Below are 24,043 nucleotides of genomic sequence, written 5' to 3'. Positions count from 1 at the left end.
GATCGCCGGAGATATCGTCGGATTTCAGGGGGAAATCGCCGGAGAAAAAAGAGAGGAGTCGCGCAGAGGAAGAAGAAAGAAATGAGAAAGAAGAAGGGGCTCGTGGTTATAAAACCTAGGGTCCGACGGATATTATCCATCGGAATTCCGTCGGAATTATAATTTCAATTTTCGCGAAATATTTTTCCGGTAAAATGAAAATATTCCGAGGACATTCCGACGGATAGTAAAATATCCGTCGGAATTTCCTCGGAATATTCCGAGGAAATGCCGAGGAACTAGTGTTTGGGGTTTCAAAACATCAATTTTTTTGCCGTATTTCATTTCTTATACAATTGTAATGTATACCATTGAGGATTCTTTGTATAGATTAGCATAAACCATGAAATAACAAATTTCAAAACTAATTGAAAGTATTCCCTATACCGTTCATTAAAACGTATAAGTGTTTCTCTTATGTTGTGGGATTTCGTTCATACAATCGGAAAAGTGTTAATTAAGGGGTAAGGAACAAATTTTAGACTTCATAATTAACGTAAGACACTTAATAAGGGTTATATAGGTGTTATTCAAACCGCAAAACGTTGTTTTCGGTTTAAAACCCCTATTTCCTCGGAATTTCCTCGGACTATTCCGAGGGAATTCCGAGGAAACCCTATTCTTCCTCGTAATTCCGTCGGAATATTCCGAGGAAATTCCGAGGAACTAGTGTTTGGGGTTTCAATCTTGTAGGTTTTTTTATAAACGGATCGATCGATTTGTTTTTGTACAAAAACGCATCGATCGATCACCAGATGGACGAAAGTCGTAAGAATGTGATCGATCGATTAGATTATACCATCGATCGATCGAACAAAATCTCAAACGTTCCTCGGAATATCCTCGGAAAATCTTGTACGTTTTTTTATAAACGGATCGATCGATGCGTTTGTGTAAAAAAACGCATCAATCGATCACTAGATGGACGAAAGCCGTAAGAATGTGATCGATCGATTAGATTATACCATCGATCGATGGAACAAAATCTGAAGCGTTCCTCGGAATATCCTCGGAAAATCTTGTACGTTTTGTTATAAACGGATCGATCGATGCGTTTGTGTAAAAAAACGCATCGATCGATCACTAGATGGACGAAAGCCGTAAGAATGTGATCGATCGATTAGATTATACCATCGATCGATCGAACAAAATCTGAAGCGTTCCTCGGAATATCCTCGGAAAATCTTGTACGTTTTGTTATAAACGGATTGATCGATGTGTTTGTGTAAAAAAACGCATCGATCGATGCGTGTGCGAACAGAATTATAAGGCAAAACCCGAACTTTTTGGATCTAAACCTCAGAACTCTCATCCCCTCCGATTTCCCCTATAATTCGACCCCCCCCCCTTTTCTCTCTCTATAATCATCCGATTTGAACAATTTTGGGCTCTATTCCCCTTGATTTTTCGAGCTCTACCTGATTCCTACACTCGTTTTCACCCTAAGACAGGTATACTCCGCGAATCTCCACATTCTCAAATCGTGTTCTTGAGCAATTTTTTGGGTTTTGTGAATTTCTTATTTCCGTGTTGATTCCTTGATCAAATATGTATGAAGCAGATGTTTAAACATGGAATAGAACACAATTGTCTGTGATCAACGAGTTTGGAACAAGATTTGAGATGATTTAGGGATTGAGAATTTTTTTCAATTTGGTTTTTTTTATCACAACTCGCTTGTTTTTTATCAAAACATATACTGCATACTCACTTGTTTCAAAGATTCTATTTTGTAGAGAATGAACCGCCCGAAAACATCAGCAAAGAAGAACACACAAGAAGAGGGTTCGTCTCAGCGAGAGAAGCAAATGCCAAAGAAGTGGGATAAGTCTGATACCACCCACTACAACAACATGAAGAAGGTAGTCGTTCCGGCTACACAACTAGCATGTCCTGAGACGATGACAATATTGGGAATCAAATCAGACATTGAAGGGCTGTTCCAGAACATGGGTCTAGGCCAACTATGCAACCTCAACGAACCCACTTATCCGGAGTTGGTACGCCAGTTCATAGCATCCGCATACGTCAGCCATCCCGATGATAGCCATCAGGAAGGTTTTCTGGCATTCGTAGTGCAGAAAAAATACTTTGAGGTATCTTTCACAGACCTTTGCGGATTATTTGGATTGAGTGCAGGGGAGAGGACATCTGGTCTTTATTGGACTTCAGAGCTGTTGAACTTCTGGGAAACGATTGGCACAGGGGTTTATAGTTCTTCTCAGGCAAAGGAGTCACTTATCCGGAGCCCAGTACTGAGATATGCCACACGCCTCATTGGCTCATTGCTATACGGGACAACCACAGCCGCATCAGTCACGCAATGGGAGTTGTGCCTCCTGTACCAAGGTGTGAGGCATTTGCTACCGGCATTTGGAAACTCTACATTCCCACCTGCTACTGCCTTCAACATGGGAGCGGTGCTGGCCGCAAACTTAGCAGGATACAAGGGGAAAGTAACCAAATCCAAGAGCAGTGCATGTGGATTTGGTGCAGTGATTACTCGGATCCTTACACATGTGGGTGTAGACTGCGAGAACCATCAGGTAGCACTGGACAGATCGAACAACATTGCTTGGAACTACCTGGATGTCAAAAATCTAGTAAGTAAGGAGTTCATAGCTGGTCCCCACTCGAGGATCCATCGGGATGGTCCTTACGTCTACGTATTCCAGGACCGAGCGAAGAAAACACTCTACTGCCACCTGCCTCAGATCGGCCAGACTGCTCTTCTTTCAGAGGCTGCAGTTGAGTTCCTACCCCCTGCTACCACACTAGTAGACAAGCCATCCTTCTTCACGCCAAAATATCAGACCAAAGGCAAGGCCGTGGATGATGAAGAAGGAGAAGATGAGGCTGCACAAGCCATTCCAGATGATTCACAACCCCATCAGCTACTCCCATCAGACTCCAACCAGTACAAGTTGCAAGAGCTTCCACCGAACGCCACTTCACGCCAGCAACAACATTGGAGAGATCAGAGCATAAAGACAAACAACGACATGCTACACAAGATCTGGGCTGCGATTTCACGTATCAGGCCGTGTCGTTGCCAAAAGGATGATGTAGTTCATCGGGACAACTCTCCATCCAGCTCTGGTTCGGGTTCGAGTGGTACACACAGGGTAAGAAAGAGGTCTAAGAGAGCCAAAGATGCAGGAACATCTGGAGCAGGAGACGAGGTGTAGGAGCTATGTTTTTTTCGGTTAATTTTGAACTTAGTTTTGAACTTAGTTTTTTTTTTTTTTCTTAATTACGAGTTCTTATATCTTTTACATGGTTTCTTCGTTTTATTTGGTTGTGTTTTGAGTAGTTTTTAATTCGTATTCAGCTTTGCCTTGCTAGATAAACCAAATAACTAATATCCGAGGAAAGAGGTTATATCAAGTGTTCCTCAGACTTTCTTCGGTATTTCTTCAAAAAAAAAAAAAATCAATGGTATTCTGTTTCCGAGTCATCATCACTAGATGAATCTGAATCTGGATCTTGGTGAAACTCTCCAATCACTGGTTCATCCTCTACGTGAACGATGGCTTCCTCTCCGAAGTCGGTTAAATCGACTACAAGGCCAACTCCAGCTAAATCTTCTGCTGCACTTAAGTTGCCGGATGTGCTTGGTTTTAGTGGGTCTTCCAGCTCAGAACTTCCCTGAACTCGGCCTCTCGGGTTGAGTATTGTAACAGTAACCCATGGATCATCTCTGTTCCTTACCCGGGGGTACTTGATATAACAAACCTGTAACATTTAGAAAAATTATAAATTAATACACATGATGATGAATCATTCTGAATAATTAACATTTAATTACCTGATCGGCCTGAGAAGCAAGAATGAAAGGATCATAATATTACAGCTTTCGCCTCGAATTTACTGATGTAACACCAAATGCATCTTTTCTCACTCCTCGATCTGGAGTGTTGTCGTGCCAATCACAATAGAAAACAGTACAGCGCAATCCAACCATGCCCAAATACTTAATTTCCAAAATCTCATGTATGTGTCCGTAGTATACATCATCTCCTGATGCAGAACAAACACCAGCATCATAAGTCGTACTCGAACGTCTCCTCTTCTGAGTTGTGAATGCATATCCTCGAGTACAAAATCTCGGATATGACTTCACAACAAAGTTTGGTCCAACGACCATCTCGCGTATCCAATCGTCAAATGTTTCACCTCTGGCCAACCAGCAGACACCTATTAATAGCACATATATATGTTATATCAATAAATGTGAATTAGTATAAATATGTGATAAATGTTATTTTAATTTGTTTAAGGCACTCACATAAATAAACATCCATCTAGCAAATTCTCTCTGCTTCATTTCTTCTAGTTCGTCCTCTGTGGCGTATCTATATTCGAACTGCTTTTCTGCCATGAAAATCCTGTACATATGATGATAATAATGTAATTAATTGACAATAATGTAATTAATTAAGATTTAAATTTCAACTTGTTAAAATAAAAATTTGTAAGCTAATTTATTTACCTCTCATATTGAAGAACATCTTCGCAGTTGGTGAGCAAATATGTTTGCAAATGACTGCGCTCCTGCTCAGTAAGTCGACGGTCCTTTGGTTTTCCGCTAAGTCGCCCAACGTCTGTGAAAATGTCTGGAACCGTAACAGGATATGTTGCCCGTTCGCCTCTATCATCATGTCGAGCAGGTCTTCTGTTTTTGGTCTGAACTTCTGCTGGAAAGTAGTACTCGGCAAAGTTTGAAGTTTCTTCATTGATCATCTGTGCGACTATAGAACCTTCCACCCTACTTAAATTTTTCACTATCTTCTTCAAATGGAACATATACCGCTCATACAGATACATCCATCTATACTGCACAAGACCACCAAGTTCCAATTCTCTTGCCAGGTGAATAACAAGATGCTCCATAACATCAAAAAATGAAGGAGGAAATATCTTCTCAAGGTTGCACTGAATCACGGCTATGTTAGTCTTCAAATTTTCAATACCTTCAAGAGTCACTAATCTCGTGCATAAATCGCGGAAGAAACCACTTATCCCTGCAATTGCTTCATGAACATTTCGTGGTAATAGTTCCTTGAAGGCAAACGGAAGGAGGCGCTGCATCATTACATGGCAATCGTGGCTTTTCAAGCCAGTAAACTTTCCTTCCTTTCTGTCGATACAGTTACGCAAATTTGATGCGTAACCGTCTGGAAATTCCACATCGTTTGAAATCCAATCAAAGAACGCATCTTTGCCCTCTGCATCAAGTCGGTATATGGGAAAAGGAGCCCTACCATTCTCATCAACATGAAGTTCTGAACGAGCGCATATATCGACTAAATCCAGTCTTGACTTCAAATTATCTTTTGTTTTACCTTGAACATTAAGGATCGTGTTCATGAGATTGTCAAAAAAATTCTTCTCAATATGCATGACATCTAAATTATGCCTTAGCAGATGATCCTCCCAGTATGGCAGATCCCAGAAAATACTTTTTTGTGCCAGTTATGTAGTTCTCCAACAACATCTACCGGAAAACGCTCATGTCCACCGACGTCTGGCGTCCTTTCTGCACCAAAATCTCTTAGTTGTATCTTCAAATCTTTCCCACAAATTTCCGGAGGTGGACTGTCAAACACCCTCTTGTTCTTCGTAAACAAATTCCTACTCCTACGATATGGATGATCAGGTGGTAGGAATCTCCTGTGACAGTCAAACCAACACGTTTTCCTTCCGTGTTTTAGTTGGAAAGCATCAGTGTTATCTTGACAATATGGACATGATAGCCTTCCATGCGTTGTCCATCCAGACAACATACCATATGCTGGAAAATCACTTATTGTCCACATTAGTACTGCCCGCATTTGAAAGTTTTCTTTACACGAAACATCGTATGTTTCAGCACCTTGAGCCCATAGTTGTTGCAACTCATATATTAGTGGCTGAAGAAACACATCAAGTGATCTCTTAGGATGCTCTGGTCCGGGAACGAGAATCGAGAGAAACAAAAACTCTCGTCGCAAGCACAAGTTTGGGGGTAGGTTGTATGGTGTAAGAATGACGGGCCATAGAGAATATTGTCTTCCACTCTTGCCAAACGGACTGAAACCATCAGTACATAATCCAAGGTAGACATTTCTTCTCTCATACGCAAAGTCGGGATACTTTGATTGGAAATGCTTCCACGCTTTTGCATCTGAAGGATGTCTGATCTCACCATCTGTTGAGTGCTCCGCATGCCATCTCATTGGTTGCGCTGTGCGTTCAGACATATACAACCTCTGCAACCTTTCCGTCAAAGGCAAATACCACATCCTTTTATATGGCACTGGAACTCTTCCACTCGTATCTTTATAACGAGGCTTCCCACAAAATTTGCATGTAACCCGCTGTTCATCCGCCCTCCAATAAATCATGCAGTTGTCGCTGCATACATCTATTACCTGATACGATAAACCAAGACCAGCTACGAGTTTCTGAACCTCGTAGTATGAACCAGGAGCTACATTATCCTCGGGTAGAATACCTTTTACAAAATCAGCAATCGCATCCACACAGTCTTCAGCCAAATTATAATCTGTTTTAATGCCCATCAATCTTGTAGCAGATGATAAAGCTGAATGACCATCTCTGCAACCTTCGTACAATGGTTGCTTTCCAGCATCCAACATATCATAAAATCTCCTAGCTTGTGCATTGGGTAAATCTTCCCCTCTAAAATGATCATTTACCATCTGCTCAGTACCTACACCATAATCTACATCCGTTCTAATTGGTTCTTCTAATCTAACCGCTGGCTGAGGTTCGCTAGTACTACCATGTTCATAATCAGTTTCCCCATGATGATACCAAATTTTGTAACTTCGTGTAAACCCACTCAAATATAGATGAGTCCAAACATCCCACTCTTTAATAACCTTTCTATTTTTACAATTAGAGCAAGGACATCTTAACTTACCTGTTTTTGCTTCCGGTTGTCGGTGAACTAACCCCATGAATTCGGTTATACCTCGTTGGTATTCTTCCGTAAGCAATCTCGTGTTCGGATCCAAATGAGGTCGATCGATCCAAGAACGAAAATAATTTGAAGAAGACATATTTTTTATGAATCAAATTCGTGTGTAAATAGAGTAAGAGGGAGGATGAAGATATGGAGTGAATGAAGAGGAAGAGGAGTGATTGTATTTATAGGTTAAATCCTGCCGACAGACCGAGGAAATTCCGACGCCAACGGTTAGTTCGTCGGAATTTCCTCGGAATTTTGTAAAATCCCCAAACGGCTATAATATTTCCTCGGAATTCATCGGTTTTTTCCGAGGAAAATGTATTTCCTCGGAATATTCCGACGGATTGATATTTCCTCGGAATTCCGTCGGTATATTCCGAGGAAATTTCGAGGAAACCAAATTTTGTGTTTCCTCGGAATTTCCTCGGAAATTCCTCGGGATATTCCGAGGATTTCATTTTCCGTCAGAATGTCCGTCAGAATATCGCTGTTTTCTTGTAGTGATATATTCAAATGTTTTTAGTTAATGGTTTATTTTCTTCCTAAAAAGCTAATTGAAAATACTTTTGGATTCTATTTTCTGATCTAAATAACTTTTGATTTCTTAATAATTTGTTTCTTTTTATTGTTTTATTGTGAAATATTTTAGCTTTATAAAGGAACCGCAGATCAAAAGGAAATAAAAGTTGGGTTATACCCAAAAGTTAAATCAAACACTAGAGAAGTAAAAGTATTTCTGGTGCTGGAGAAAAGAAAGGTCTTTAGATCTGCTTTCCAAAAGCATATGAAGAAAAGTAAGAGAAAACAAAAGCATGAAAGAAGAGAAGATGCAATGTTGTGACCCGAATATTCTTAAGTTTTTTTGTTTGTTTGGTATTGTTGGTGATGAACCATTTTCTTACGTTTCTATCTTTATTTCATATCAACAGTCGAGAGATTCGGCAAACTTTCGTAGAAAATATTAAAACAATACCAGGCAGCTGAACAATACATTATTCGTTTATTTAGCTATTCATTGAAAAACTTTATTCAGACAATATGACCCGTACATTTGTTTTGGTTAACTATTAAACCTAATTCACCAGTATATTAGTCTTGAAATAGTCGTTGATAACTTCATGTTGACAGTCTCTGGCTACCTTAGAATGTCTTTTCTACTTAAAGGACTAAGTTTATCCATAGTATATAATTGGTACCATAATCTTCTATAAAACTGTTGACATATATAGAAGCTAAGAAAGAAACAATACATAGCCTAAGATCTCTCTGGCTTTGCTTTTATATTATCTTTTGTTATTGTTGTCATTAAAAGGAAAAAAGTTGAGGACGTTGCATTGACAAAGCAATTTTAGTTTTACTTAGCCATTAAGAAGCCTTATACAACTTTAGTAAAGAAGATAGAGAGGCTTGGCTTATATAAAGAAGATGTCTACCACAACTTACACTTCCCCTCCTCTCTTTGCCACCAAATATCTTCCACTTGTGTAATCACATAGAAGAAGAAAAATGGATGGTCACACAGCTAAAGACATTGGTATGAAGAAAAGTGCTTCCGAGTTGGCTCTACAAGAGTTACTCACTAAGTTGTTGTCTAGACAAGAATCTATTCTTGACACAAGCCCTCTAGACCCTTCTTTTGATTTCATGAACTGGGTTAGTCCTTGGTTTCTTTCATCAGTTGTCTCTCTTGTTCAAGAGCCATATATTGTACTAAAAGTCTTGGTAAAAATATTTTGGTTGCAGGATTACACATGTGAGTTAAGAGATAGTCTTTTGAAGTCTGAGAGCTTGACTCCAGCTGGACTTTTTCTTGATGCACAGTCCTCAATCTGTGGTATGTTCTAGCTTCTTTTTTACTTGACTCCATATGTTCTTTGTTGTTGAAAGTTGATATTAATGTTCATTTTGTTTGACTCTCTTATCTTTAAAGAGAATCTGTCAGCTGATAGTCCAGTGTCAGCCAATAAACCTGAGGCAAAAAGAGCGGCTCACGGAACCGTGAGTGTATATACTGATGATCAGTCTGATGAGGAAGATGCAGAGACAGAAGCTGGCCAGTCTGAAATGACTAATGATCCCAATGATGTAAAACGTATTAGAAGGTATGTGAAAAGTTAGATGAGAAACACAAAGAGAGAGACATATATAGAAGGTGATCGCTGTTTTTTTCTTTCTGTGAACTCAGGATGTATTCAAACAGGATATCAGCAAGGCGTTCAAGGCAAAGGAAGCAAGAACAGTTGGCAGATCTTGAATCTCAGGTAAAATTAACAAATAGCTGGCTTGGTGCTTTTTGATGGTAACCTTGTGCTTTCTTGAAGGTTGATTCATTGAAAGGAGTGAACTCAACACTCTACAAGCAGCTCATAGACGCAACACAACAGTTTCGTACTGCTGGAACAAATAACAGAGTTCTCAAATCAGATGTTGAAACTCTGAGAGTCAAGGTGAAACTAGCAGAAGATTTGATAGCTAGAGGTTCCCTCACTAGCAGCTTGAATCAGATTCTGCAAACTCATCTAAGTCCACCACAATATTCCATCAACAGTCTGCACTACACAGGAAATAACACCTCACCGGCCATTACAGTCCACAGTGACCAATCTCTGTTCCCTGGAATCACCATCTCTGGACAGAACTCGAGCCCTGGACTTGGTAATGTATCCAGCGAAGCTGTTAGCTGCGTCTCAGATATCTGGCCATAAGTGTCTCTTTATTCACAATATGTAATGATCACTCTGCAAGTTTCATGTATGTGTTTCATTATAGAACTAGAAACATATAAATGAAATCTACGTTTGGTTAAGAAACTCAAGATTCGTTCACAAGACTAACAGCTCCACGAACCTTCTTTTGCTCCATGTTACATTTAAGGGTGGGCATTTAGGTTTAAATCTGGTTTCGGTTTGGATTTGGTTTGGTTGTTTGAGTCTTAGAAATTTTTAACCCAAGTCGACTAAAATTAATTTGGTTTTATTTGTGTTCAGTTTGATTCGGATCGGTTTATTTCAGTTTTGTTTGTGTTTATTCAGTTCAACCGAGTTGGTTTTTAATTTTATTCTTATTCGATAATGATAATGAAAATATAATTTATAAACATAAAACCAATCATATTTCATAGTAAATTATTAATTTCTTCATATCTAAACGTAAAGCTAAACACATAATAAAAGTGTAAAAAATGTAATCTAATAATTTTATATTTTATTTTTGAACTTATATTAATATCAAATGTAGTTTTCGGTTTTGATGATTGTGTTTGAGATTCATATTCTTTTATTTTTAATTGTGTTTCTTCTATTATTTTAGAAGTTAAATGTAAAAAATTGCATTTAATTGTTTAGGTTCGATTGTTAAATATTTTAAATTTTAATATTTTTAGTATATTTAGTTAATCTAATTAAAAAAACACTTTGATATTTTTTGGTAAACCAAAGAGTTAGAACATATACTTTGGTTTGGTTTTTAAATCGGGTTTTCATTTCCAAACAATAAAAAGTAAAAAACAATACATAGACGTCAACTAGGAAATTTTGAAAACAATAAAAAATCAGATTTGCGTGTAACATTTATACTTTATTGCTCTGAAAATGGTAAATTGAAGTCTAGAGTATAGATGTGTAAGACAATACATTACTTTTCTATACGGACTTGCTCGAACCAGATCATTGAGCATACATACATACAAACAAAAAACACAGATCGTTACGCTTTACTTTCCAGTAATGTCTATTAAGTATTAGCTATATGAGGCGACTCCAAGAATCACTATATATGATGTAACATTACATGAGCAGGCAAAACTTACATAGATAATAGACCTTAGTTGATTAGAGGAGTACCCATCTCCAACTCTAGACCCATACCATTTGCAATAGAGAAGTCCTTTGGCAAGGGGATATTCAACTCTGAGCAAACCAGCCTGATAATACTAGCCGTTACACCTCCTAGAGACATCTTGTTGAGTGTTATAGCAATAGAAAATCTGTTTTCGATGTCGCAGAAGCCTGTTGATCCTCCCATCCCAGAATGTCCAAAACCAACTAGAGACCCATCTTGAGAAGTGACACGCTTAAAACCAAGTCCAAACTTCCCATCAGGTAGTACTAAGCCACTGTAATCTCCAGCACCCATAAAAGCATCATGAATCCTCGGATTGCTAAATAAATTCCGAATATCATCATCTTGATGATCATTGCTAGTATCACTAACAAGACTGGCTAAACTTTCTGTACTCATAAACTGCTCCTCATCATAGAGCCTTTTTTCTTTATGACCTTTTGGTTTAAGCTTTTGTGTAGACGCCATCATCTCCTTACCCTTTCTCTTTTTCTTTGTGTCGTTTACCGATGAGAATTTCGGAACATGGGCGTGGCTACCAAGTGGCGGCTGGGATAATGAGGAATGTGGCGGTGGCACTAGACCGCCGTCTGCTAAGGATGCGTAGTACCGAGCAAGTGCACGAGCCGAGCAGTGTCCATTAGCTGCAGGGATTATAGCTCTGCGCACATTCAATGTGTTGAATAAGACTGGTAAGCTGGTTGCCATTTGTAAGATCTTCTCAGGCTGAAATGTAGAAGGAAGCTCAGGCTGAGTAGCAATGGATGTGAGCTTGCTTAGTTCGTCTATGTCTAGCGTCAATGTGGCAAGCCGAGATTCAACACCTGTAGATAAAAAGTTAAGACGTTAGATAATTCTTAACAAATCTGGTAGCCTATTTTACAAACGTTTGTTTATATAGGGCTGGGATTTTGAATCGAACCGAACCTGCCAGGCCGAAATTTTCTGTTAGTTCGGTTAGTTCGGTTCAATTCCGTAAGTTCTTTTAAAAAGTTTGGTTTTCGGTTTGGTTCAGCAAACAGTCACTTCGGTTTTCTTTAAAAAAATTATAACCAGGTCAAAAACCCAAACCGAACTAACCAAATTTTAAACCGAATTATATCCGAAATTTTAATAAAATATAACTGAAATCAAAACCTTTGATAGGATTTTCAAAAAACAGAACTAACCAAATACCAAACCGAACTTTATTTCGAGTTAATTCGATAAGATTTATGTTGTACTGAACTAACCGAAACCAAACTACCCGAACCAAATTACCCAAACCCACAAGCGTAGTTATTTACCTGGGGGGATACCAATGTACAGTTCTCCATCAATCTTTAGAGGTTTTACAATAGATTCTTCAAGAATCTCCTGGAATTTCTTTCCAGAAGCATACTGTTCAAGATTGATGAAAACAAGATTGGCATCAACTTGGAGATTGCATGAGTTTAACACTTGAATACACAAATTAACAATAAAAGATATGATTAGTTTACCTCGAGGATTCCACCACATAGCCATCCAAACGTGAGATAGTGATAAAACTGCTGACTGCCAGGCTCTGTTTCAGGTGATGAATTAGCAATCCGTTTCAAACATTCATCCCAGTCGCATATAAGCAGAGGGTTTTCTCCTACAGGGTCAAAGGCACTGTGCAGCCCTGATGTATGGTTTAGCACATGATGGACCTGATACACAAAACCGAGGGAGTCAAATGAAAAGCAATATCACACGATAGATTGCAAATTGATCACATGACAGTGTAGCTCTTTATACCTTTATGACATCTTTTCCATTTGATGCGAAGCCTGGCCATATATCTCCTACAGTCTGGTCTAGCTGGAGTTTTCTATATCATTAAAAACTAAACATTAATAAAACATGACTAAGCATGAGTTCTGTAATCATGGAATGAATGATGAGACTAGGCCTGCAGATTTTGTCCGAACACGGTTCGGTTACCGTTTGAATCCGGTTCGGTTTTTGATTTTCAAAAGAAGAATAATAATTGAATAACCAAACCAAACTAACCGAAATAACCGAATTTAACTGAAAATATCCTATTTTTTAGAAAATTATACTGAATTCCAACAGAAATAAAATTAAAAACCGAAATTATCCAACCGTACCAATATTCAGTTCAGTTAGGTAGGATTGTGGCCGGTTTAAGAATAAACCGAAACCGAAATAACCGAATAAACCGAAACGGCAGGCCTAGAAGAGACGAATATGTAAGAACTAGAATTGAACGGAATCTCCATGTTGCTACTCACCTTTTGTCGACAAGCCAATGTATCATTCCGGCAGTGATACCCTTTGTCACAGAGAACACAGGAAACAAACTATCGGGTTGAACCGGACGAGGGTCATATCTTCCAAGCACTCCAGCAGCAGTGTCAATAATCACTTTCCCATCTTTATACGCACACACCTACATAAACATGGCCATGCTAAAACACATGTAAAAAAACATAACCAAAGCTACCTGCAAAGCCAAACGGTAAAAGAGTGTTTCCCCACCTGAATCCCAAGTATTTTCTGAATACTCCCAAGTTCAACAAGCAGCTTCCTCAGTTTGAACTCTACATCAGAATGGACTGGTGAGTCATGTATCCAAGAGGCATCTACAGTTGGTCCTCGACTAATACTCCTGCAAAATCACATTGTGGTCATACGAAGGAGATGATGAAATGAGCTGCAAAACTCAAAAGAGGGCTTACCCCAACAGAACAGATTCAGCAAATGGTCTCATGATGTCCAGGTAAACAATCCGAACATTCATAGTGGATGAAAGTCCTAAAATAGTCAATAAAATAAATAAGTAAATTGATGTAATGAGGTAAAATAGTATGATTCACACATTACCTCTGAGTAGATTAATGACCCTTGCAAAAATAACAATATCACCAGGGAATGCATCTACCTGTGCATCAAATATTTTCATTAAGATTATAAAGATGGTCACTAAGAAGGTATATATATAATACTTGAAAGAAAGTTTATGCTTTTACCGGATTGAAGCGTTTAACTTCTTTAGGGGTGAGCTGCATCTTTTCCTGTATAACTTTGATATTTTTCATTCTTTGATCGTTCAAGGTTTTTAGCGTTTTCTGTAAAGAGAGATTTATCTGTAAGAGCGGATCCGCTAAGGAAAGGCTCTGAAAGAAATAAGTAAAAATTTACTAACCAGAGCTTCGTTAGATGGAGTTGAAGATCGGAAGAAGAGACCTGCCACACTCATTGCCTGATCTGGCAGATCGAGCCGCAGCTTTAGTCCCATTTCTGCAAAGGCAGACAAGAGCGCCACTTGGTCTCCCTGTTACATTAACCAGTTAAAATTCAAGCTATGACCTACAATTCTACAAACATGTAATGTTCACACGGCCAGAGCGCACTATTTTGTAGTTCGTTCAAAATGTTCAAAATTCTGTTGACGAACAAATTTAGGGCTGGGATTTTGAACCGAACCGAAATCTTTGGTTAGTTCAGTTAGAAGTTCGGTTCAATTCGGTAGGTTTTGTCAAAAAAATCGGTTTTTGGTTCGGCAATCACAATTAGTTAAAAACCAAACCATACCAAAAACCACAACCAAACTTCAAACCGAACTATCTGAAATTTTAACAAAATTAAACCAAATTATAACCAAATCAAAAACTTAGGTAGCATTTTTAAAAACGGAACTAACTGAATACCGAACCAAACTATATTTCGAGTAAATTCGGTAAGATTTATGTTGAACCGAACTAACCAAAAACCAAAATACCCAAACCGAATTACCCAAACTACTATAGTGTGCCACAGGCCCACAAATGATTACTAATGGGTTCAGTAAGACAGTGTAAAAAGGATAGATGTGTGGCATAAACTTTCACAAACCTCTGCCGATGCTAGAAACATCTTGGCTAGTGCTTGTTTCAAGGGGTGTGAGAGTTTCTTTGTAAGCCCAAAATCAAGTAAAATAGGGCGATGTGGTGGCTCCTTACTAACAAGAAAATTTCCTGCAAAACAGAGCAGATGTATAAGTCTATTACATATATGTCTAAGCAAGCCTGATGGTTACAAGGGCCATACCAGGATGAGGGTCGCCGTTGAAAAAACCATCAACATATATCTGGTGAGCATATGCACGAGTGATCTCTTCAACGATCTTTTGTTTATCTATACCAAAAGCATCTAGAGACTCCACATCATTCAAGCGGATTCCATCCATATACTCAAGAATGAGTACACTCTCAGACGACTGTCATTAAGAGGAAACAAAGGAGGTGTAAGAACATAAGTAGCAGGAAAAGAAACTGTAAAGAACTGCTTCTAGAGTCATCTAAGAACCTGGATTATATCTGGAATTAAGACGTCAACCCGGTTGTCACTTCTACCTTCACCATTAGTCTTCTTGCACCCAAGATTCTTGGATACGGTTTTAGTATTCTCTACATGTTGAGAAAGGCAATCACAAGCTTTAAGTATGCAAAGTACTGTTTTCTCATAGGATGAAAATGAATCATACCAGCTTCAGTATTGAAGTCTAGTTCCCTTGGAGCTTCCTTGCACCATTCATCTATCATGGGGTTAAAATCATACTGTGGTTCCGCCCACGCGATCCAATCAACAATGGCCTTTGCATTCTTCAAATCCTGTAAAAGAAAAAAAGAGTTGAGAGAAGCTCACAACGGCTTTCAAAAAGAAACTAAAGATCACACCTCTAAAATAATTGCTCTAATGCCATTATGCTGAACTTTAACAACCACATCCTGGCCATTAGCTAGAGTAGCACGGTGAACCTGTGCTATCTACAAAACAGAGAATCTCACTATCAAACCAAAAAAAGCATGTGACTATTATCCAAACGGTGGCTTGTATGGCTTTTTACCGAAGCAGTTGCTAGAGGTTCGTTGACAAAATCGGTGAACAGAACTTCCATGGAATCCCCAAGTTCCCTTTCAATGGTTCGACGAACCTGAGATACAATGCACACATAGAGCAAACTTTAAAATAAGACCACATTAAACAAAAGCATTTAGGTAGATAAAGAACCTCCTGCAAAGGGCGAGGAGGGAGGGAGTCCTGCAACTGAGTGAGAAGAGATATATAAGCCTGAGGAAGAACATCAGCACGAGTGGATAGATACTGCCCTAGCTTCACCCATAGCCCTTCCAACTCCACAATCAAATTCAACACGCGCTTGGCGTTACGTTCATGAGCTTTCTCCCATAAAGCAGGAACCTTTGCCTTCTTAATCCACTTCTCTCTCTGCTGCACACTCTTCACTCACCACACAATACACACAAAAAAATGTAACCTTTCAATAACACTAAAAACAAAAATGTTCTAAAAATCGGTCTAGGCCAGGCCAGCCTAAGCGGCGAATCGGTTATAGCCTAATCAATTTTCTTAAAATTCGATTTATACAATTCAAGTCGGTTTATCTAAATCGTTTAAAATTGCTCCAAATCAATCTAGATTAGTTTAAAACTGTTCACTCACCACACAACACACACACAAAAAATGTAACCTTTCAACAACACTAAAAACACAAATGTTCTAAAAATGGGTCTACAATTTTCTTAAAATTCGATTTATGCGATTCATATCGGTTCAAACTGTTCTAAACCGTTTAAAAATGCTCTAAATCAAATCTAAATTAGTTTAAATCTGTTTAGTTTAAGCAATAACGTTAGTGCAAATCATTAAATTTATCTAATTTATCTTTTTTGTATATTTAATTTTTATAATTTATCAAAATAATTTTATAATTACACAGAAAAAAAAAACTAAAATATCTTAAATATATAACAATATACAAATATTTTATCCCCGAATAATTTGCCTACTAGCTAGACTTTATATAAAATGTTTGTTTCTTGGAACATTATTACACAAAAACAGATCAAAAAGCTTTACCTTGTAATCAAGATAAATGAGTATAGCTACAGAGAAGACTTTGATCCTCCTTCTGTACAAGCTTCCCAACCCCATTGATACAAACCTACTCCACACTCTCTGCACACTCCCCAAGAGCCTAACCAAAGACGACAAGACACGATCCAACGCCACTGACCACCACCACCACCAACGATTGTTCTACAAGAATCAAATCACAAAAAAAATAACAACTTTATCAATTCTGATAATAAAAATTTCTAACAAAACAGAGAACCCAGATCGTGAAAATGTTTGCCTGGAAAGAACCAGAATTGCTTCCACGAAATCGTGAATTCCGCATTTATATATATATAATAAAGAAGGTTGAATTGTCTAATTGGAGCAACGGAGCTGCTTTGTGGGGTAGGTGAGAGAACCGATTCGTCTATAGAGAGAGATGAAGACAAAAGATCTACAAAAACGCGTCATGCGATTCTTCTTCTTCTTCTTCTTTTGAAAGACGAAACAAAACCCGCGAAGCGATGAATCTAAACCGTAGATTCCTGTGGGACCCCACGTGTATCTTTTTTAGATCTGGTTCTTTTAATTATTATAAATGGGCCTATAAGCCCATGTTTTATTTGGGCATAAATGGGCCACGTAATTCACGCTTGGTTATTAGGCTACGTTCACTTATTCCATACCTATCACGGAAGTGTGTTTACTAACCAACATCACATAAATGACATGCCCCCATGAATTTGAAATTCTAGCACATGCCTACTATATCATTTATTCATTTCGCTATTTTGCATGTTGTATATATGGTTAGAGGTTATAAAGTATATAGTCACTGAAATTTTATGTATTGTTTTCTTTCTTTTGCAATTCTTAGCATTGAAAGTACTTGTATATTTAATCCTAGGAAAATAATGTTAGTCAGGTCGATAAAAGTAACTACAGTTATGAAAAAGTTTGACAACTCAATATTTGAAACTGTATACCGGCTAACATGTCAACCACCGTTCCATGCAAGGTGCAACACGCACCGCTTAAAAGTTATGTTCAGTTAAGAATTCTCATATGATATCTTAGTCAAATTAGTTACAATTCGCAGATACAAAGTCTTATGTATATTTTTTGGTAATCGTTTGTTAAAATCACTTCCGTATAACAAACGATATGAAAAAATCGTTTCAAAAAGTAATTTTAGCTTTATAGATTAGATATTTTAAAAAAAAAATGGTAAACTATTCTCCGGAAAGAGAATGTGTAAGCCCCGGTGACCACGCGTGTGAAAATCTGGTGTAGTGCGGATTCGAACTCAGCAGCCTTGGGAATCTACGGAACGTCTTCACCACCGGTCGATTAGATATTTACATGTCCCGACCAACATATTTGCATTATGCAAGGAGATAAGGGCGGTGCCTTGTTGGCGGCCGCCACTCCTTTTACGTTCCATTTTTGGTTTTCCACTTTTAACAAGCTATATCTTTTTATTTGGGTGCAAGTAACAAGCTATATACGTGTCTACATTCATGTATGTAAATGTGCAAGTTCTTAGAAAAACATCTTCTAAAATATACAAGTTGTTTGATGCATATACCTTAACGTTCCTGGTTATGTATTTAGAAATAAGTAAAGAATTTTTTTTTGGTAAATTAAAACTTTTTGGTAAAACTAAAACTTTGTTAAATTAAAACTGGTTATGTATTTAGAAATAAGTAAAGAAACTTTTTTTGGTAAATTAAAACTTTTTGGTAAAACTAAAACTTTGTTAAATTAAAACTTTTTGGTAAAAGTAAAACTTTGTTAAAAGAATCTATTTCTACTGTATTGTTCAGGAATCGAACCCACTAAAACTAAAACACCAGTTGAGTGCCTTTTCTCAAAAAAAAAAAAAAAAACTAAAACACCAGTTGATTTATGCTATATTCTTTGAGCAATAAGGAGAGGTCAAATAAAAGAGTATTTGAAGTCAAGTCCTTCTTTAGTTTTCTATTATAAACACTGTCTGAAATTTGTGTTTTCCATTTTTGTTAGTTAAAAAGAACATTTTTATCATGGATAAATTACGAACGTTAAAATATTATAACATAGACAATATATACTTTTATCTAAAAAAGAATAGCAGACAATTCACCTTATACGCACATTAAAATGTACAGATTTATTGACATGGATATCTTATAAAAATATTTTACGGTTTGCATAAATCTACCAAATACAACAATAGTTCTCAATATCTGTCATGTTTCTTTATGTATTCTCCTTTTCGGTGTTCTTGATTTTCGGTGTTCTTGATTCTTATTTAGCATGGAGGCCAATCACCACTATCAATGCAAGTAATGTTTGACTTCAGTATTTTTGTATAGAAGTTATTCAAAGTAGTGGGACCAATGCGCGCACCAGCTTATATTCCCTCTCCTCTTCCATACTGTTCCTTTCGCCAACATAACATTAATTATATCGAATTATGTGTATTAATTTGTATGCAGAATAAATTTATTAACAAAATTTCACGTGATATAGATCAAATACTAGTATTTATGTTGAAGTTTGTAGCTTCCCTATATCTTATGACTGCTCCAAATTAACTAAGGATATAACAATTACAAGTTAGGCTGAGGGAATCGATTGTTGCTGTAAAGATTTCGAGAAGTGTATACAAGATTTTATATGAGTGGATGGTGGAGAGGCCGAGAGAAAGGCCGAGCCTTTTGACATTATAACATTATTGTCTTTATGTTGAGCACTAGAGCCACTTGCTTTGGGAATCTTTAGCTGATTGTCGAATTATTATTACCATATATGTAAATGTATATAATATTGGACCCGAGACCTTGTATAGTTATGTCTCCCTCTCTTATATATACCTCCTCTCATTCAACACCATAAACTCATCATAAACACACACACACTCATATATCGAAGCCTGATGATGGACATGCGTGCCCATCGGAGTAGAGTTGCATGAAGTGGAGTAGAGTATAATGCAGCCAAGGATGACTTGCCGAAACGTCGTTCATCATGCGTATAGGTATTGGTGATGAACATATTTCTGGCAAGTTGTCCTTCGGCTACATTTTGCTCTCTTCTACTTATGCAAACTCTCCATGGTATATTCTACATTTTCATTCTTTCAAATGGACGATATCTCTCTTAATTAAGAAGGCGTTGGTGTTGATCAGATTATCCGAAGTCCAGCCTCGGTATAATAGTATATTTATTACATATTTTTATTAATGGGTGAAGCTTGACGTTTCTTTCTTTCTTCTTAGAAAACCTTCTTGGAGACACATACAAAAGAGGATAGACTTCTTGCAAAATCTGTAATGAATCCATTCCATCAAATAATGGACTTGAGCTTCATGTTTCTTTTTTCTGAAATGCAACGGTTTTTGTGGAACTTAGATCCGTGAACAAAAGGTTTTGGCTATTCTCGTCTGCATAATTGCTTCACAAATTTAAGAGTTTAATATATCTAAACTATTCACACTAGAAAAAAAATACTATTTCATTGGCTTGCAGGTTTGATGAGCCAAAGAAAACCTTTAGGCATACAATAGGAACAAATTATAATCTCCAAATTATATTCTATGCGTAGGTTCAGAATGATAACAGCATACAGTGAAAATTTATGAGAATTAATGAAAGTTTATGAGAATTATTTGAGAGATTTTGGTGAAGAACTAAGAGAGATATGTGAGGGAATCCAAGAGAGAGATAATAATATTTGAAGAACATTTTTCCTTAGATTTATTTAGTGTATACAATAGTTACATAAATAGATCTAGCAAGGAGAATAAGACAATGAGAATGGATAAACAAATGGGGATGAATAAACTAATGAAGACCAGATCTAAGGAAATCACTTTCGGATAGTGACAACTCTCTTTCCTCCTTAGCATATCATGTGACTTTGGCTTGTTTCCACACTCCAACAGCTCTATCCAGTTGTCTCCACTTGTTTAAATTCGTCCAAGACTTCAGGCAAGATATTTAAATCAGTCTCACACCTTTCCTTGCTTCAGTTTACACTTTTCCTTGCTTCATTTTTCATGTCCATGATTTCCTGTCCATAATTTCATGTCCATGATCTCCTGTCCATGATCAATCAGGTTCTTCGTGTCTTTACTCTTGCTCTTTATTCTCTTCATGTCTAACATACAGATAGTACCAAAAAGATAATCATCCCCATAATTCGCAGGTTCTTTTTCTTTAGTTGGCGTACGTAATAGTCAAGAAAAAATTATAAGAAGATGCAAAAAAACACAAAAGCAGCCGAAATTTGTGGAATATGTTGAAATGTGCGTTGTCAGGTTTGGGAATCTAAGGTACTGTGGGCCGACAAAAGTAGAGATGTAATAAAGATTTTGGTCAGGCAATCATAAATCTAAATCTTTGTACGCATTTTAACGATGACACTCATCACCACTTTCTCGTCTAAATGTTTCAGCTTTTTAGTTACGTGCGTTATCATCGTGTTCCTATCGTATCCTCTTTTCTCTTCTTTTGTTGGTTGTTTATATAATCTGCTGAGCATATAAAGAACCGGATAGGACAATAACAGGACGCCACAGTTTACTAAGAAATGCAAAGCACACTCAGTCATTCAGACTAATCATTTAATTTGTTAGCAGGTTAAGGATTTTTTACTTAGATTGATAATTTTAGAGTAGCTAGTTTTGTTGTGAACTTACATTTGGTTCGTTTTTTTATCTTCCTACCTCATATTGTAAATTTATCAAATATTTATAACATAATATCTACTATATTTCATCCTTTACGGTTTACCTTATGACTAGTTGTTTTTTATTCCTGGTTGCAAGATTCCATCTTCATTCTTTTCAGGTTTAGTAAATATATAGTATTACAAAGATGATAACTCTTGATAAGAAAATATACCAAAACTTGTAGCAAGATAAAAAAAATATATTCCCTCTTTTGCAAAAAAATATCACTTTGACACTTTTACATATAGAGAAAAGTAAAATTTGTTATAAATATTATGAAAGTGTCATTTCGTTTTTTTTTTTTTTGCCGTCTTTTTATTTTTCTCTAGTGGTCTATTTTTATCCTTAGTTCTGTATTTTTATTCCGTCTATAACTTCAATAGAAATAGAATATCCTTTACCAAAATGAAACTTACCATGACAACTGATAAGTGCCGAGGAGAGAAAGAATGCATCTCTCAGGCACGTTACAACTAGAACTAGTGTTCAATATTATTCGTCTCTACGCACTAATATTTAATTTCACGCACATGGACTCAGACGGTCATACGACTCATACCACACTCTTCATTAATTTCAGTCGACATCATATTTCTCTTCTTTTGGCGTGTGAATTGAGTTTCCATATAAGATACGCCGAATTATGAACTTATATTTATGAATCATATACATATTTACGCGTCGATTGATATGAATCACCACATCCTTCTTTTCTACTCCCTATTTATCTAAACATTCTCTCAAGCAAACATCAACATGATTAACATTGATGGGTTTTCCAAAATTATTTTTGAACTCAATGATGTTCCAGAAATCGATGCATTCAGAAAGAGGTATATCAATTCGTTTAGTGAATTTGGTAAGTTGGTATGTTTAGTTTGGTAAATTAATTCTTAGTTATTTCTCTCTATAGGATTGCAAACAACGAGTTCTAAAGACCTTTTTCACGGCATTTTGGTTTTATCAGTTTTTTATTTGTTTCCTTATAATTTTTTTCTTTGTATTTTATTTTTCTATTACTTATGTTTCTTTTAATTTATAATTATAATTTTATTATGAAAGTAGTAATTCCATTTTCTATGTTTTGTGTTGTCTTAAATTCATAATAAATTAATATAAGTTATTGCATACTATTATATAACTTTTCCATACAATATATTTAATTTACACATAACTAATTATACAAACTTTTTTCAAGAAAAAACAATTAAGCTTACATTATATATACATGCATAATTTCGTTTGATATATATCATTAAATCTAATATTTGTGCCTATAACTTTAAAAATTTTAATATCTATAAATTAAAAAATAAAATCGCTTTGGTTCACTCGCTCCGCGCAGGGCGCGGGTTATCACCTAGTGAACTTATATTTATGAATCATATACATATTTACGCGTCGATTGATATGCATTTACGTATGATTCTATCTATTTTCTTATTGTTGGGGCAAATAACATTTGAAATTAAAGTTGATCGAGACCAGGTCTGTCCAAGGAGAGAAGCAACTCAATTAACTAATAAACAATAAAAACGGAGACATACTGAACTGTTGAATTTGTCGGATCCATCATGGTCTCCACTGAGAGCCCCATTAACCTATGCACGGTTATTAATCCATCCACGGTTTCGTAGATAGGTTTTTTTTTTTTTGTCTGATCAAAAAAAAATTAATTAAAAAGACATCAATCGCGGATCCTCACGGAGACCCGTGAACAGTCCAAAAACTACCCAAGATTCGGTCCTTACAGAAGAAGAGGAAGAGACGGTTCTTAAAAAGTGAGTGAGATCCACTAATTTTTTAATTATTCTTTAGCTAAAACTCATGGCTAATAACCGGGGTTAATAGTGTTCTAAGTAAATAAAATATTTAATATTCATGAAAAAGTAGTCAATATTAAAAGATAAATTTTCTAGTATAGCTATTTTTAATTTTTTTTCACAAAAATAGCATTCAATGAGAAAAAATGACAAAAAGAAGTTTTATTAAATGGTAAAAGTATATTTTTATCATAGGGTTAACTAATATATATTTAGGGTTTAAAGTTAAGGGATATGGTTTTGGAGATAGGGTTTCAAATTTTAAAAATAAAAAATAAAAATGAAAATTTTCAAAATAAAAAAAAATGCTATTTTAGTCATTTTCGTTTTTAAGTGATATTTTGTGATAAAATTTTTTTAAAAAAAACTATCTTAAAGAATTGTCCATATTAAAAACTAAAGATTTGATTAGGGAAGTGGGAAATTGAGGAAAGCTATGAAAACGAGAAGATTGGGGCCTTTACCCAAAATGGATAAGGCCATGACAAGATTCGATCTAATATGTAAAGTAAAAATAATTTAATACAGAAAAGCTGTGATTGATTGATTCCCACCCCCTTTGCGTTCTTTTGTTTTGCAAGTTGACTAGTTGACAGTATCATACAACATAATAATAATAGGTAGGTCATATGCATATAAGAATTTTAAATGTATAAATACAGAGCCAAAACAAAAATGTTTAGAAATATAATTATTTAAATATGTAGTAGTCACCATATCTATGAATATATATTAACTTGATCATCATATCTGATAGATATGAATATATACTAACTCTTAAT

General features: G+C 36.4%; 2 protein-coding genes and 1 long non-coding RNA gene across 3 annotated transcripts; 2 read left to right on the top strand and 1 right to left on the bottom strand.

Moving 5' to 3' along the window:
* The first annotated feature begins 8,410 nt into the window (after positions 1-8,410).
* LOC106382617 (basic leucine zipper 9-like) lies at positions 8,411-9,830 on the top strand. The gene is made up of 5 exons (XM_013822648.3): positions 8,411-8,668; positions 8,759-8,849; positions 8,946-9,117; positions 9,201-9,276; positions 9,337-9,830. Exons 1-5 carry the CDS (start codon positions 8,522-8,524, stop codon positions 9,718-9,720), a joined length of 870 nt encoding a protein of 289 aa, XP_013678102.2. The 5' UTR covers positions 8,411-8,521; the 3' UTR covers positions 9,721-9,830.
* A 740-nt stretch (positions 9,831-10,570) lies between these two features.
* On the bottom strand, positions 10,571-17,252 carry LOC106382618. The gene is made up of 19 exons (XM_048748344.1): positions 17,019-17,252; positions 16,742-16,921; positions 15,875-16,102; positions 15,711-15,797; positions 15,541-15,630; positions 15,348-15,474; positions 15,170-15,270; positions 14,912-15,080; positions 14,717-14,838; positions 14,028-14,156; positions 13,852-13,950; positions 13,706-13,763; positions 13,561-13,636; positions 13,361-13,490; positions 13,114-13,271; positions 12,617-12,689; positions 12,337-12,528; positions 12,142-12,235; positions 10,571-11,679 (listed from the first exon to the last, which is right to left on the bottom strand). The coding sequence occupies exons 1-19, from the start codon at positions 17,061-17,063 to the stop codon at positions 10,838-10,840; spliced, it is 3,000 nt and encodes a 999-aa protein (XP_048604301.1). The 5' UTR covers positions 17,064-17,252; the 3' UTR covers positions 10,571-10,837.
* A 1,996-nt stretch (positions 17,253-19,248) lies between these two features.
* LOC111202735 lies at positions 19,249-21,486 on the top strand. The gene is made up of 2 exons (XR_002655629.2): positions 19,249-19,914; positions 19,984-21,486. It is a non-coding gene; the product is annotated as an uncharacterized LOC111202735 (long non-coding RNA).
* The last annotated feature ends 2,557 nt before the right edge of the window (positions 21,487-24,043 follow it).

The sequence above is a fragment of the Brassica napus genome, chromosome C2 (genome assembly GCF_020379485.1).
Source record: "Brassica napus cultivar Da-Ae chromosome C2, Da-Ae, whole genome shotgun sequence".
Taxonomy (NCBI): domain Eukaryota; kingdom Viridiplantae; phylum Streptophyta; class Magnoliopsida; order Brassicales; family Brassicaceae; genus Brassica; species Brassica napus.
Note: the sequence above shows the minus strand (reverse complement) of the source record. Positions and strands in the feature narration are given on the sequence as shown.

What these genes read in the sequence shown, in the direction of transcription:
- LOC106382617 (XM_013822648.3), top strand. Translation starts at nt 8,522, where the DNA reads ATGGATGGTCACACAGCTAAAGACATTGGTATGAAGAAAAGTGCTTCC. An exon ending in CTTTTGATTTCATGAACTGG is followed by an intron (nt 8,669 to 8,758) that starts GTTAGTCCTTGG and finishes TTTTGGTTGCAG; the next exon opens with GATTACACATGTGAGTTAAG. An exon ending in TGGCAGATCTTGAATCTCAG is followed by an intron (nt 9,277 to 9,336) that starts GTAAAATTAACA and finishes GCTTTCTTGAAG; the next exon opens with GTTGATTCATTGAAAGGAGT.
- LOC106382618 (XM_048748344.1), bottom strand. Translation starts at nt 17,063, where the DNA reads ATGCGGAATTCACGATTTCGTGGAAGCAATTCTGGTTCTTTCCAG. An exon ending in AGACTTCAATACTGAAGCTG is followed by an intron (nt 15,271 to 15,347) that starts GTATGATTCATT and finishes CTCAACATGTAG; the next exon opens with AGAATACTAAAACCGTATCC. An exon ending in CTCCATCTAACGAAGCTCTG is followed by an intron (nt 13,951 to 14,027) that starts GTTAGTAAATTT and finishes CTCTCTTTACAG; the next exon opens with AAAACGCTAAAAACCTTGAA.